This window comes from Balaenoptera ricei, chromosome 6 (genome assembly GCF_028023285.1).
Source record: "Balaenoptera ricei isolate mBalRic1 chromosome 6, mBalRic1.hap2, whole genome shotgun sequence".
NCBI classification, from domain to species: Eukaryota; Metazoa; Chordata; class Mammalia; order Artiodactyla; family Balaenopteridae; genus Balaenoptera; species Balaenoptera ricei.
Window position 1 is genome coordinate 53,802,281 of NC_082644.1, and position 16,080 is coordinate 53,818,360.

Genomic DNA, 16,080 nt, shown 5'->3' on the forward strand with positions numbered 1-16,080 from the left:
AGCAGAGATGACCCTAAAGTTGGCAACACTTTCAGGCTTTGGTAATCAGGCGCGTCACCGACCTGTACGATTTCTCCTCTCCGTCCTTGCTCGCCTGCAAATCCTGACCCCCGTCCCCACTGCAGAGAAATCTGCGAAGGGACGGCTGCCGGCGTCGCTTCTGCGCCCAGGAGGCGTGGAGCAGAGAGCGCGGGAGCAGAGCGCCCTGCGGCCACGCTCCCCGCGCGGAGGCGAGAGGGAGGGGCCGGAGGGGGCCCGGCAGCACCAGAGGCGGCGCGCGGGGCTCGCGGCGGCTCAGTCTCCTCCCCAGCCCAGCCCCGGACGGCGAGAGCGGCGGCGAGTGCGAGCCGCAGCCCGGGCCTCGGAGCGAGGAGGCGGAGGGCCGGAGAAAGCGGAGGACCGGAGCGGCGGGCCGCGCTCGGGCCCCCGCCGTGTGCGCGTCCTCCTGGCGGATCCCGGTAAGTGCGGGCGGTCGAGCCCCGGCCAGCCGCCAGGCTTGGTGGCCGCAGTGGTCGTTGTCTCCGGATCCCGGTTGCGCGCATCCCGCTGCAGGCTCACAGGTAGCTCCGCGGTGGACGTGGTGCCCCAGGCCCCGAAAGGAGTTAGCCAACTCTCTCCGCTCCCGGGCGGGGTTTCCGAGCCCCGACTTCTCCCACCCCAACCGCCCCTGCTTCCGGCTCGGGGTAGGGGGCGCGGGGCAGGGCCTGCAGTCGGGGAAGGCGCAAAGAGGGTCGCTCCCCTTCCCCACCTACTCACCAACGATTCGGGAAGATGCCGGCCAAGCCCCTCCTCAAACTGCATCCCAGCCTCTGGCTCGCTAGTGGGGCGTCTGTCCTTCAGTTTTATTTTCCTATGAGCCCACCAGGGAAAGTTTGGGACCACACACGGCAAAGTTGGGGCGCGGCTGGGGGTGCACTTCGCCGGCGGAGCGGTGGGTTTTGCAGGTCGAGCCCGGCTCAGGCTGGAGCCGATAGCGCACCCTGGGAGTTGAGTCCGTCCCTGCCGTTTGCCCCGGCCCAGCATTGTGACAATCCCCTGAGCTCAGTGAGTCGCTTAATCGTTCACGCTAGGCATAGACATCTGCCAGGCCAGCCGGGAATCTCTGTGCTGGGTTAGGTTTATCTCAGGAGTAACAGCATCTCAGCCTGGTTTGACTTGGGCTCCCTCTGCAAACCTGAGTTGCAGCTAATCTCAGTGTGTCACTGGCGTGTGTTTAATTAGCTTATTTTACACCTGAGATGATCTCAGCGAATGCCTCTAAAATGAAATCGTTGATACAAGAAAAAACCAAAACCCCAAAACAAAACTGTTTTTTAAAGAAAATTAAAAAGGGGAACCTTCAGAATATCCGCTGTCATGTGTGGATATTTTACCCTTCTCTGTGGAGATAGAGAATGAAAACTGCTTGGGGATCTTAACCTACTAGAGAGTCAGTGTCAGGGCTATTTTTGGCAGATTTTGTGGACAGAGGTATCACTGCAACTTGCATATTGTTTATGAAATACACATTTGATGTCTTGAAATAGCCTACTTGATACAAGTTGTTTGGTTTACTAAGTTGTCTATTTTAAATACGACTAAAGGTTGTTTTTTAAAATAAGCTTTAGCTGAATACAATATCTAGATATTTAGGGAAGACAGTTTGTTCATGTCATCAGAACATTCTTTTGTAAACTTAAATTTTTAAAGGGCTACTTTTCTGCATTTGCTATAGGAGGGGCTTTCCATGAAAAATAGGATCCTGAGATCTTTATGTGTGCAGGAAAAGAGTGCTGTCTCCTCCAACACTCAGCCCTTTCCAAGTGATAGATTAATCAGAAAAGTGTGCCTGCAACTGGAATTATATAATTGGACCAAAAGAAAAGACAGTGGTTTTGGTTGTCAAATACGTAGATAATTCTAAAGGAAGTGATACCTTTTTTAGCCCTGGGAGGTTATTTGTTACATGAGTTAAGGTGGGATAAACATAGATTTTCATCTACATCTATAAATTTTTGTATTTAACAGACACAAATACATAGTCTACGTCTAACATTGGATTTACCAAAATGTTTGCCTTTGTACATACACTATCATAAGTGCCTAATATGTGTCACGTCCCACTGTTAATGCTTCATGTATTTTAACTCATCCTCAAAGCAGCACTTGGTGGTAGGTGCTATAACTGTCCTAATTTTTGAAATGGGGAAACTGAGGCACAGAAGAATTAAGGAACTTAACCCGAGGTCACGTGGCTATTGGATAGGATTTTTTCATATCTGCCAAGTTGTTTTGTAAAAAAGACATGATTTTACGATTCACATGTCCTTGTTTTTATTTTTATTTAAGCATAAATGTTGAAAATATTTCGTGTGAAGCCGAAGAATCCCTGATTGTGGAAGCACCCACAAGCACTGTTAACTGTAAAGTGAGGAAAAGTATGAAAGAACCATCTGGCTGAGTCTACAATTTGAAGACCACCACATCCACCAGAAGACCCAGGATGGATCTGCACCAAAGCACCACCACCATCTCTTTCCTTGAGAAATGGTGTTCAGATAACTCACCGTCTGGCTGCAGGAGACATTATAATGTCAGAAAAAAACTGAAGTTGATTCGAATCTTAGGCCTTTTCATGGGCCTGGTAGCCATTAGCACTGTTTCGTTTTCAATCAGTGCCTTTTCTGAGACAGAGACACAGAGCACAGGGGAGGCCAGTGGTGCAAGTGGCCCCAGGGTAGCACACGATTACCGTCAAAGAACTCTCTTAGATTTAAATGACAAGATTCGAGATTATACTCCACAGCCACCTGTTTCTCAGGAAGGCAAATCTGAGAATAGTACAGATCATGCCCAAGGAGACTACCCAAGAGACATCTTTTCCCTCAAGCAGCGAAGAAAAGGTGCCATCATTCTCCATGTCATTGGAATGATCTACATGTTCATAGCCTTAGCCATTGTCTGCGATGAGTTCTTTGTTCCCTCTTTGACTGTCATCACTGAAAAACTGGGCATCTCTGATGATGTGGCTGGAGCCACCTTTATGGCTGCTGGGGGCTCAGCCCCAGAACTTTTCACGTCTCTCATAGGGGTATTTATTGCTCACAGCAATGTTGGCATTGGCACAATCGTGGGCTCAGCGGTGTTCAATATCCTCTTTGTCATTGGCATGTGTGCTCTGTTTTCCAGAGAAATCTTAAACCTGACATGGTGGCCACTCTTTCGGGATGTGTCCTTCTACATCATTGACTTGATCATGCTGATCATATTTTTCCTGGATAACTTTATCATGTGGTGGGAAAGCTTGCTTCTCTTAACAGCTTACTTTGGCTATGTGGTTTTCATGAAATTCAACGTCCAAGTAGAAAGATGGGTGAAGCAAATGATACACCGCAACAAAGTCGTCAAGGTGACAGCACCAGAGGCCCAGGCAAAGGTTGGTGGTAGTGGTTGTTTATTTAATGTTTTCTTGACCATAGCTCTGAACTCTTATGTTTTTGAGATCTGCCACTTTTTAAATGGGATGGTGTTTGGGGCTGTAATGGATAGCAGGGTGCTTTATGCATTTCTTTGACAGCCAGACCAACATGACAGTCGGAAAAATAATTTGAGGGGTATTCTGGGGAATGTCTACTAAGTTCTCAAGCTACTTGCCTCAGAGTAAAACATTTGTAAATATAGGTTACATAAGCTTCTCAGAGCAGACTCAGCAGTTATTTGTCTCTTATTTTCTTATTTTTGTGAGCCGTTTAATTTTCATGGGAAAGTGTGTGTGTGTGCCTTGCAAGTTGCAGGACTTTTTCTATTTAAATGAACATGTGACAGTTATCAAGAACCATCTCTTTAAAAGTGCTTAGCGAAGAAAGTTTGTTTGTGTCAGCAGAGCTGGACCTTTAAGTCAGCAGCCTAGGGCCTAGCAGGACTGGTCGTTAGAATGGGTCATGGCCATTCTTCTTGACCCACACAATAGTGCTTCAGACCCCTCTACCAGGCACCGATCGGGATCTGTGAAAGAGTCAGTGGCAAGCCATGCTGCCTGCCTCTGTAGCTCGAGGGCCCATTTTGCACGCCGTGATAAACATGACCCAAAATATTTTTTATGGTAGGATTTGAGGGAGTTTTAATGACATTTTAGTGTCCATCCTACCACTTAGGTAGCAAGCAAGTTGGTAAAGAGCTTAGAAGAAATCGATCTGCAAAAATATAGATTAATTATTAAAAGTAATCCATGGGCCACATCAATAAAATTTTCTGTTAAGTAGAGTAATGCAGTTCTGATCTATATCCTAACATTGGAATGTCATCTCAGAATGTGATTTTAAACAGTAAAACAAAATACATATGCAGACTTTTCATACTTGCATCTGGGGAAATTCTCATGTATGCAAAAAACATGTTGAGTGGAGGGTGAGATGTTTTGTCCAGAATGAAGAAAAAAATGATATTAATTTAGAATACTTCCTTTATGTTCAAGTTTGATGACCATCCATCATTTTTGTAGCAGCCGTGACACAGAAGCAAAGCACAGACAAAAAAACCACTAGTAATATTTCTATTTATTCCATGCAAAAAAGAAATGTTTTATACTGTATTTTTTCTAACGTATCACTCAGTGTATGGTTGTTTGTTAGAAACTGTAGTAAAAAAAAAAAAAAATCATGGCAAATAAGCATTCAGATGTGATACTGAGTCTGTATCCTTGAGGGCATAAGACAGGGTCATCACTGGAGCCCCGTCCCTGATCTAATTTTGTAGCCCAAAGGATGATCCCTCAAGCCATCTCCTCAAGACTGACTACAAGTTTGAGTGGTTTGCATTAGTCGTCTATGTGTGTATTCCAATTAGAATGCTGAACAGTTGCCAAGGGAAAGGCCTGTTTTTTAGAGGCAAGGGAATGATTTGTTGTCTTATAAATATCCTGGGCCCATCAAAGATAAAAAGTCTTTTTGAGAACTCAGTACTTTTTCGTTTTGTTATGCCTCAGTGGAACTTCATTAACTTAGGCACAGACTCGGCTAAAGGTTATGTTGGCAACGTGTATGAAAAAGGAATTTGCAGAGCAGTCCAATGGTGTATTGAAGATTGCAGGGGGATTTTGTCTTCTAATAGGGAGGGAGAAGCTGGTTTTGTGCATTTAGTAATAAGTTTTAAAATATGGTTTACAGATGGCTTTTAATAAATGATAAGTCACTCATTAAATCAGCTCTTGCAGGATTTTTACCTACTATATTAGGTGACTGTCATGTCATTTTAATGGTAATTTAAAAGTCAATAACTTAGGCTGGCATTCCTTAAAGTTGTTACTCATATCCATAATTTTTGCTATGCTTAATATTGTGCATTTTTCAAATTTTGGAATTCTGGATTTACCTAATTAAAAAAGAAAGCAAATTATATTCATGACTATATCTCCTGTTTCTGATTTACCGCCAAAATATGTTCATTGTATTATTTTCCTTTGAGCACCGAATAGCTTTAGTTTATTCCACTTAATCATTATTATTTATTTTGTCATTCAGTAACTAGATTGAACTATAAATTATCATGGGACCAGAATTTTTTAACATAGCTAAGTCTTGTTCGGTATGCTGGAACACAGATATTTTTAGGTGGAACAGTACATAATGATGTGTGATTTCCTTTAGGAAATTTTACCTTGCCAATTTCACTTTTGAATAATTGTTGGAAAAAAATTTTTTCAGCAGTTGGTCTTTATCAGATGTCTGACTTCAGAATCTTATGGAGATTTTGCTCTCTAAGCGCTGAACATAAGGTGTCTCAAGGAGGGATGAGTCTTTGAGCTTGGCTGTCTTGTTCTCTCATCTGCAAAGTCGATTTCTGGCTGTGTACTCCACCTTTCCTACCTAAGTCAGTGCTTCTAACGTCATCAGAACACTCAGAAAAAGACCCCAAGCCAAAGGCAGCCCTCAGTGGAGTCTTCATAGAGAGGAATGTGCTGTACAAGAGTTTAGGAAGCAAAATACTAAGCATATTTTTAGGCAAAGCTACCTCATTGTCTTAATTGCACAATTATGGAACAGGGGAGTATGGGAAAGTGGAGGAAACATATTTTAGATATTTTTATACAAGTCATCGATGGTTCTTACTAAAAACTCATCAATTCTGCTGGGCTGCAGACAGTGAAATATCTTTGAAACTGCTTGCTTCATGGACCAGTTGAAAATCTTAATTTGGTTTCATTATTGATGATGGGGCAACTGTGGAGCATGAAAAAACAGAAAATACAAACATTTTTCTCATATTTAAAGTAATAGTTTCCCATTTTATTTAACTGTTCCACCTGGTGTTTGGTTTTTTAATTTGATATTTTTATTGCATCTTTTAGTGATAATATTATCGTTTAAAAAAATGTCGTGTAGTGTCATGACATGGTAAGGAGATCCTGGGCTTTGATTCAGGGAAAAAAGGTGTTAGCCCAGGTGTATAATAAGACTTGTGACCTCAGAGAAGTCACAGAAACTCACTGAGCCTCATTTTCCTAATTAGGAAAATGAAAATAATAATACCTACTTCATAAAGTTGGGAAAATTATTAAATGAAGAAATGAATGTTAAACAGCTAACATAGTCCTTGGCAAATGTGGGTTGTTCAGTAAGTGTTAGTTCCTTTCCTTTCATCTTTTGTTCTTAAATGAAAAGTTAATCGGGATAAATTATTTCAAATTTGAGAACTTCAAAACATTCCTTGAAGATTGTAGTTCATGCCAGTGAATCACTGAGTTAAGCAGGCTGTTGTCTCCCTTAGGGGCATGTGATATTTGTCATATTATAATATTTATAAGCCTAATTTCATATACAGTGAACATATGCAGGGAAATATTATTATAAACTCCAAGGAAACCTTCAAATGCCTTTGTTGTCCTGAAAGTTTATTTTGTAGACTGTGGTTTAGAAATATCTATGCTAAGCAGAGATTTTTGTTTTAAGGGTATTTTTATTTATAAATGATTGGGACTATCTTCCAAAAACCTCTCCACAGCTGGTTAGGAATTAACTTGAATCCTGCAGGATGTGAAGCAGTGGAGTTTCAGGGCATCTGGCATGTTTTGCTGTGTGCCTGGCCTGCCTGCTGAGGTCCCCTGATCTGCTATGGTGCTAGGCTGTCATTGGCCTAGAAAGCAGCTGTCCATGGTATTTAACCTCTTCTTAGACTTGGCACTATAATCTGACAGCAAGTCAGCCTAGTTCAAATGAAGGGAATGGTCTAAATAAAGATGCTTAAAGCTTGATAGTTGAAGGCAGGCTACTTAGTAATTTAGGTGTGCCTTGCTTTATTCATTTTGTGTGTTCCTGAAAAGTTGCTTGCCAACAGAGTGTTTGCAATGCAAATTGTTATTAATGATCATGGGAAAATCAAAATTGAAACAATATTATAAATATTCTTCATAAAGTGAAGTATTTCTGGTAAGATGCTAAACCATAAATAATTATATAAATACAAATGTATAGTCCCAAGCCTTCTTAAGGCAAAGAATATGTTATAAATTCAACCTTTGTTTCCCCTCCATACTAGTACGTAAATTAGTAAAATTAATGTACAGATTTCAAGGAAGTTAAGGTGAGATCGTCCTTATAGTGAGTATTACTTAATAGACTTGGAAACTCTCTGTCCTCAAAAGAAAGAAAATATAGGCACTAAAATTCTTAACTGACTAGATGCCTGTGATTGTAGCATTCTTTTGAGTTCCTGGCCCCAATTCAAACGTGTAGGGGTCGGGTAGGGGGTGCTTTCCTCAAAACACCAAGAAATTTTCGGACACCAGCAGGGTGTCGAAGAATTTAACTCAATTCTGACACTGTCCACCCAGAAAGAACATCAGTTTTCCACAAGTTAAGGGTTCAGTCCTACAAGACTGCCCCCACTCCCCATGCAGGTCACAAGTCCAGGTTGTTACCTGTAGTTCTGACCGACTGGCTGTAAGTCAGAGGTTCCAGTGACCCCTCCTCGGGTTCAATGAATTTGCCAGAGGATCTCTCAAAACTAAGAGAAACATTTCACTCACTAGGTCGCTGGTTTATTATAAAAGGATATAACTCAGGCGCAGCTGGCTGGAAGAGATGCCTAGGGTGAGGCACGGGGAAAGGCATGGAGCTTCCGTGCCCTCTCCAGGCACCACTCTCCCAGCACCTCCAGGTGTTCACCAACTCTGAACTCTGCCATTTTGGGGGGTTTTATGGAGGCTTCATTACGTGGGCATGGTTGATTAAGTCATTGGCCACTGGCAATTGATTTGACCTCCAGCCCCTCTCTCCTCAGTCCCACCCTTTAATCACACAGTTGGCTCCATTGGCAACCAGCCCCCATCCTTAGGTGCTTTCCTAAAGTTGCCTCATTAAGATAACAAATGACACCTTTATCACTCTCCACACTTAGGAAATTCCAGGGGTTTTGAGAGCCACGAGCCCGAAACTGTGAACCAAGACCACATATATATGAGAAATATATTTTGGTCATCTGAATGACCAAATATATATATTTCTCATAAATCACAGTATCACAAGTCTGTTTGTTGATCTAGGGATACAGCATGGTGCTATTTTCCTTGTATTGTTTCCCTCTACTTATGTTAAAAGCAAACCCTTCAGTTACTGCGTATGATTCAAAGAGTGAAGGAGACAGTTTGAGAGACTCAGAAAGCCCAGTGGATTTTAATACACAGAGGACAGATTGCCCATGGCTGTTCCCCTTGCTACTCTGGTTCCTCCAGCAAGAGATGACCTAAACTTTGTGAATCCTGGCAATGTTGAGAGCGAGGAGTTATCACCACTTCCCTTCCTGTCTCCTTTCTTCCTCTCTCCTTTTCGCCTCCCTTCTCCCCCTTTTTTCCCCTTTTTTTCCTTTTTTTTCTTAGAACCAGATAGTTTGTATTTTAACTTTAACAAGGAATGAGATTGTTAAGTTGCTCCAAGATGAGTCAAGAACATCTGTGTGGATTTGACTGGTTTAGTTTCTTCATTCTTTCATTTTCAGCCTCCCTTTGTTTTAGGTAAGTCTCTAGTAAACAGAATATAGGAGCATTTTGTTTAATTCAGTTTGACAATCATTATCTTTTAGCTGGAAAGTTTAGTTTATTTACATTTATTGTGATTACTATTACATTTGGATTCTTTTCTATCATGCTATTTTATACTTTCTATTTTTTATAACTTTTTCTTGCTTTTTTTTTGGATTGATTTTTTTCTAAATCTGCTTTTCCCATTAGTAGTTTGGAATTTATACATCCTATTTCTAGTCTTTTAGTGTTTACCCTAAAAATTTTAATGCATATATTTAACTCAACAGAGTGTAAAGCTAATATCTTTACACACCTGCTAAACATCTTAAGGGCCTTAGAACGTTTTAACTCAGTCTCCTGTCCCCCAATGTAAATGATTTGAAGTCTACAATTTAAGTTCTACCTTGATGTTTTATAACAGCTTTATTGAGGTATAATCTTCACTTTTTAAATCCTACAAATTAGACATTATGCCATCAATGTTTTTAGATATATCCACATTTTTACCAGTTTTTCTCCTCATTTCTTTTCTCATATCAGACCTTTTCTCTATGACTTTTTCTTGTACTGACTTACATTCTTTATAAGTTCCTTTAGCAAGAATCTGTTAATAGTATCTGTTCCTGATTTTTATTTGCTTACAGATCTATTTTACTTTTGTTCTTGAAGGATAGCTTTGGTGGGTAGAAAGTTATTTTCTCATTCCACTTTGAAATAATAATTCCACTGTCTCTGACTTCCACTTTTGCCATTGAAAAGACTGCTGCTGGTGTGAATGTTGCTCCTTTGTAAGAAGTTTGTCTCTTCTCTTTGACTACTTTATAAGGTTTTCTCTTTGTTTTTGGTGTTCAGCATTTTCCTGATTCCATGACAGGTGTGATTTTCTCACTTAATTATCCCCTATTTGTGATTCATTAGACTTCCTGAATTTGAGGTTTAGTGCCTTCCACCAATTTGACCTCTACCTCATTCCTCCCATAATCTTCTAGAATTCTGATTGGATATATGTTATACCATCTCAAACTGTTCTTCATGTCTTTTAACTACTCATCTTTTTCTGTGTTCTTGCTGATCATTTCTTTATATCTGCTTTCTACTTTCTAATTTTCTCTTCAATTTTGTCTAACCTGCTCTGGTGCTCATCTGTTTAGTTTCTAATTGTAATTATTATATTTTTCATTTCTAGGTTTTGTGGCTCCTTTTCACCACTGTCAGGTTGATTTTCACTGTTTCTTCTTCTCTTATTTAATGCCTTTTATTTTTCTAAACATGTTAAGTATATTTATATTTATAATTCATAATTGGTATTTCTAGTGTTAGTATCCTTGCAGGTCTTAGTTGTGTTGTTTTATGTTTCATGTGGGGTTGCTTTCTTATGTATTTAGTGATTTCTTTTAAAACTTTGAACTCATATTTCTTGGAACTTGACCTGTAGGGAGTCACTGAGGCCTGGGTTCTAAGTGTATCCCAACAGAGAGGACTTGTTTGCTCTTCTGTCAAGTTCCTGGGAGCCCAACCAACCTGGAACCATTCTAACCTAAATGTCTGACTTTTTTCTACCCATGTAGTGTGAATTCAGACTCCAAAGCCAGGAGTGAGGCTGTGCTTAGAAATTCTTAAGGGAGACTCTTTTTTCTTGCTCTTTTTTTCAGTACCACTCAAAGCTAAGGCCAAAATAGGCACATTCTACTATTTCCCTTCGGTAGGCAGATTTTTTTTTCCTTATTCACCCACTAAGAGTGTCCACCCTTCAGGGTTTCTAGCTTCTTGGGAGTGGAGGCCCCTGAAGTACCCCCTCCCTATCAGGCCTCATGTTTGTAGCTTCTGCAATCCTAGTTTCTGACCACTGGGGAATGGCAAATACCTCAGAGGCAAAGCAACACAGACCCCTCTGGATTTGTGCTTAGTTGGTGTTCTAGGTTCTAAGAAATCCCTGCTTCCTCACTAATATAGTTGGGTAATTTTAAAATATATCAAAGAATATAATATCCAATAATTTGAGGTGTATATACTGAAAATGGTTTCTCTGAATGTTTAATCATCATATTGCCAAAAATTATGTTTTAGACTTTGGATTTGTCAAATGATAATGCATATAGCAAGGGATGCTAATATGTATTTTAATTGTATAATTTCAGAATGTTTAATATAGCCTGATGTTGTTATAAAGCTCCTTATCAACAGATCCTACCAATGGCAAATTTTGAGTCAAATCAAATGTAAAAGACAATTCTAACAGAAAGTTTAAATTGTAGATTTGCCTTTTAAATAATATTTTTACCAGATACTTAAAGTAATATATTCATTGTACAAGATTATAAAAACACATCAAAATACAAAAAAAAATTTAAATAGCCTATAATCTCTCCATTGCACCATCCAGAAATAACTATGAACATTTTTGCATTTATTCTTCCAGACTTTCACTCACACACACACACACACACACACACATGCACATATGTACCTATATATCTAAATAAGTTTGAATGATATTGGATATGCACAACTTTAAACTTATATTGAATATATACCATTTTAACTTTTTAACTTGGTTTATTATGAGAATTTCCTCAGATCATTAACTGTTTTTCAAAACTGTTATTCACTGTTTAGTATTATCATAAAATAGAAAGTTATTTTCATATTATATTTCACTACTATAAAAAATGCTACAGCCAGCAGCCTTACACATGAATTTTTGATTTTGGAGAAGCAGCAATTCTGGAACAAAGTTTATGAGCTTTTTAAAGTTTCTGCTAAGGTTGCTACATCCTTGGTAGTGTTGACTATTATCATTTTTAATGTTTTCCAATTTCATAGGTGAAACAACATTACATTGTTTTAATTTGCATTTCTTTGATTAATTGGGAGGTTGAAAATATGTTTTTTGAGAATTCAGATTTTCATTTATAGATTGCCAATTTCCTATGTGTCTTTTGCGTCATTTTTAAAGTTTGCTGTGATGACTCAAAAATCTCTTAAAAACATATGCTGAGAAACCCTAACTTTAGCTCTCATACTTCCCCACATTTCCACACCTAAATCAAGGCAGGAAGTTGTTGCAATTTTTGTTTTAAAGGATGAATTATTCTAAAGAAGGAGGCCTTGTGACCCAGGAGTTAAGAAATGATGTTCCCAAGGGACGGGGTGTGCCCCCAGCCACGTGACTTTGGTGGATCCTGTACGTCCTAGGACCCTATCTCCAAATCTGGAAAATGGGAGATTTGACCCACATGACCTAAAAGATTACTTTAGCTTGTCATTTCTGTCCTCAGAGGCTCTCATCCTTACTATGTGGAATACTCTAACCATGCCAAACTAAAATCTAACACATTTCCCTAAAACAGAAGACCAGATTCTCACCATACCCACAGCACCAAACTCTTTTCCTAACCCGGCTTACCTGTAGTATTTTCACTCAAATGATTTAATTGACTTGGCTAAACAGTAATTTTTGTTTAAGCATGCTTTGGGAGGAGGTTCTTCCATACAGACAGGAGAACAACTTGCACAGGAGAAAATCATTTAAAGTTTACTGAAGGACTCTACACCTCCTCAGCTTTGTGGCTTCTGGCAGTGGAAACCCTCAGTGGCAGCTGCACGTGTGTCCCTGGATCACTGGTCTCTGCTGGTCTCTCCAAAGTCAAGAGAAGATAGAGATCTGAAAACTGGACGCGTGCTTAATACCACATCTTTACCACATCAACGTTTTGAAACAGATACTGTCTCCACTGGCAGATCAGGAACCTGAGGACCAGAAAACATAAATGATTGCCCAAGGTCCAAACTTAGTGGTAAACTGCATTTGAACTTGGGTCTGTCTGACTCCTAAATGCATGCTAGTTTTCTTGTTGCTTCCTACTGGACAGTTGGGAATAAAGACAAAGCAAACCTCCAAATTAGATGCACATTTCATATTAGGCTGTGTTAAGTCAGTGACTTTTAAATATTTTTTACCATGACCCCCACTAAAAAATATATTTTACATCTCAATTCAGTATATACACATACCCATGCACATACACATACATATGTATATGTTTACATATACATATAAAAATAAAATCTAAGTGTGAGGCATATATATATATATATATATATATATATATATATATATATAGTGTATTTTCTACTCTGTTAGAAATGCTAGTTTCAACCCTAAAATAATTTCATGACCCACCAATGGATTGTGACCTAAGTTTTAAAAAATAGTATTTTTAGAAATTCCTTTTTCCTCCTTCTTCTTCTTAGTGGGGCTGCCCTTCAAGGCTATGCTAATTTACTGCACAAGGGCATCTGTCTGACCAAGGGGGCAAATAGGGACAGAAATCCAGACATCACTCTACTGGACAAGCTGTGTGCTTTGGTGTGGGACTGTGGCTGCCCAGGGGAAAGGGTGCCTTTTCTTAATTCCACAAAGGTGCCCTTTAAGCTGGTGGTGGCTTTGCTTCTTACCCCCTCTGGCTCTGACAGAGACTGATTGCAGGGTAAGGAAGGTGCAGGTCAAAGCATGATGTGCTCCCTGAGCCTCGACTCATCCTTGGTTCCCAGTGAGCTTGTCATCGGGTGGGAAAGAAATGTGGATGAAACAGGGAGATATGAAGTCAGAGAGAAGCAGAACCTTGACAAGAAGCCCGACGCTGCATTTCAATTAGGTTGGTTACCTTTTTATGAAGGACTGGATTTGTAAACCAAATGATGCAGTCGGTTCTTGTCCTGGTAAAAGCTGATGGGTTTGGAAAGGGTCTGGGCACCAGACTATATTAATGCCATGTTTACAGCTTTAAAGGATGCACTCAGAAACCTGCACTGGCAGGAACCAAGCCTGGAGAGATGGAGTTCCTTTCATCCCACACACTGGCCGTCTAACCCTAGTCCAGGTACTTTGCCCCAAGTGTCTCCTCTGAAAATGAAGGGGCTAGTTTATCTCCAGGGTCCCCACCAGCTCTGATAATTCTGTGCCTCTCTGTTAATGGGAAAGAAACAAATATATGTCCCTAATTATGGACTGACCAACAGAAGAGGTGGTCAGGTAATGAAGCCCTGAACTTACCGCCTTCAGAGTGCTTTTCCAGTTAAGAAGACCAATTAAAGGAGATTAGTTCCTTTGAAGGGGTAATGCAGGCTTCTTCACCTGTCCATAGGACATTCTTAGAAAGGGTCAAAGTTGCTGGTACTCTGTACTTTCTCTTTTACTGCTTGATGATCATTGAGCTGGGCAAGCAGGTTGCAAGTAGAAATACAGGTTTCCCCTTCAGCAGCCCCATTCCTCCCACTTAAACTGTCATCTGTTGCCCTAACCACTTGTAGGCTAAGTCAGTTTTATTTTTCCCTGTCACCTGATAGCAATGAAAAAGATGTTGAGCCACTTCTATTATTTTAGGCATGCGGTAGGCACTGAGTATTGGTGCATGTGTTCTAGGAACCTGTGACTTTGTTTCCTGAGAGGGAGGATGACGTTTAAGGGTTAACACAATAGAATTATTATTTAAGACTGAGATAGAGTGTGACCCTCCTTGCTGTGTGATCTTGGGCAAGTTACTGAACCTCTCTGGGCTTATGTTTGTTTATCCATAAATTAAGAAAAAATAATAGCCTTTCCCTCAGAGAAAGGCTGTGAATTTTGATGCAATCACACAGGAAAAGTGATTAGCAGAATACGGTCCCACTCACCCACGTATATTCTACTCCTGGTCTCTTTTCCTCTGAGTCCCTCCCATGTGCTGTTAGCCTGCCCTCCTGTCATTTCAGGACCTTGCCTCACTCCCTAGGTCCTCTTCTCTCTGCCTCCCAAGCAGCCAGATGAAGGAGCAATTCCCCAACTAATCCCTAACTAATAGTCAAATCCTCAGTGTTTGGACTTGAACCTGCTTTCCCTCTGTTCTTGCAGAGGATTAGGAGAGAAGTAGTTTCCCTGTTGTGAAACTGAACCTTGCTCAACCACGAAGTCCTCTCGAGGTCCCCTGTCACTGCCCTGTAAATGTATTTACTCTTTTCTTGTATACATCATCAATGTTTAATCTTAGCTTGTCATATCTCCATCCAGTCGTGGCTGGGCCTTATGTTGGTTTGCCAGCATCTGTGTTTTCTACCTTGGATCAAATCACTCCCTTTGACTCAGGAACTAACCAATCCCACCTGCAGTATTTGGTGTCTCGCTTGGTATCTAGGGTAGAAGGGAAAAGGGCACTGAATACCCTTCGGGAATTGATAATGGTGGTGATGAGTGTTCACGATAAAAAGTCTGGGCCTGAATCATTCATAAAACATAGTTGCTTATGTATTAAAGTCAAGGAGCAAACAACAAATATCTGACTTGAGAAACAGAATTCATTAGACATTCTCCAGTCTCCTCAGGTTGGAAGTGTGGCTGTCAGGGCAGGTAAGGGCCGTCAGTTCTAAAGGCCAGATCACTCCAGCTGTGGCCTCGAAGTAGCTCTCCTTACCGTGTAGCATTATGTAGTGTTTCTCTCTATTGACTTTTTTTTTAAGGTTTTCTTTTATTTATTTATTTATTTATTTTATTTATTTTTGGCTGTGTTGGGTCTTCGCTGCTGCGCGTGGGCTTTCTCTAGTTGCGGTGAGCGGGGGCTACTCTTCGTTGCGGTGGCTTCCCTTGTTGCAGAGCACGGGCTCTAGGCACGTGGGCTCAGTAGTTGTGGCGCACGGGCTTAGTTACTCCATGGTATGTGGGATCTTCCCGGACCAGGGCTCGAACCCATGCCCCCTGCATTGGCAGGCGGATTCTTAACCACTGCGCTATCAGGGAAGTCCTCTATTGACTTTTTTATAACAGTTTTTTTGAGATATAATTCACTTATCATAGAATTCACTGGTTTTGCGTATATTCAGAGTTGTAAAATCATCACCACTATTTTTAGAACATGTTCATCACCACCAAAAAGAAACCTGTATCTATTAATAATCACTCCTCATCCCTCTTTCCGTCCCCATCCCTGGTAGCCACCAATCTTCTTTCTGTTGCTATAGATTTGCTTATTGTGGACATTTCAGATCAATGGGAATCATACAGTATGTGGCCTTTTGTGTCTGGCTTCTTTCAGTTAACATAATGTTTTCAA

General features: G+C 40.6%; 1 protein-coding gene across 1 annotated transcript in view; it reads left to right on the forward strand.

The window, feature by feature from the left end:
• The first annotated feature begins 329 nt into the window (after positions 1-329).
• SLC24A2 (solute carrier family 24 member 2) overlaps positions 330-16,080 on the forward strand; it is a 236,571-nt gene continuing 220,820 nt past the window's right edge. The window contains exons 1-2 of the mRNA XM_059926402.1: positions 330-458; positions 2,329-3,415. Of these exons, the coding sequence (XP_059782385.1) occupies positions 2,483-3,415 (933 nt within the window). The 5' untranslated portion in view covers positions 330-458; positions 2,329-2,482. The remainder of the gene's footprint in view (positions 459-2,328; positions 3,416-16,080) is intronic.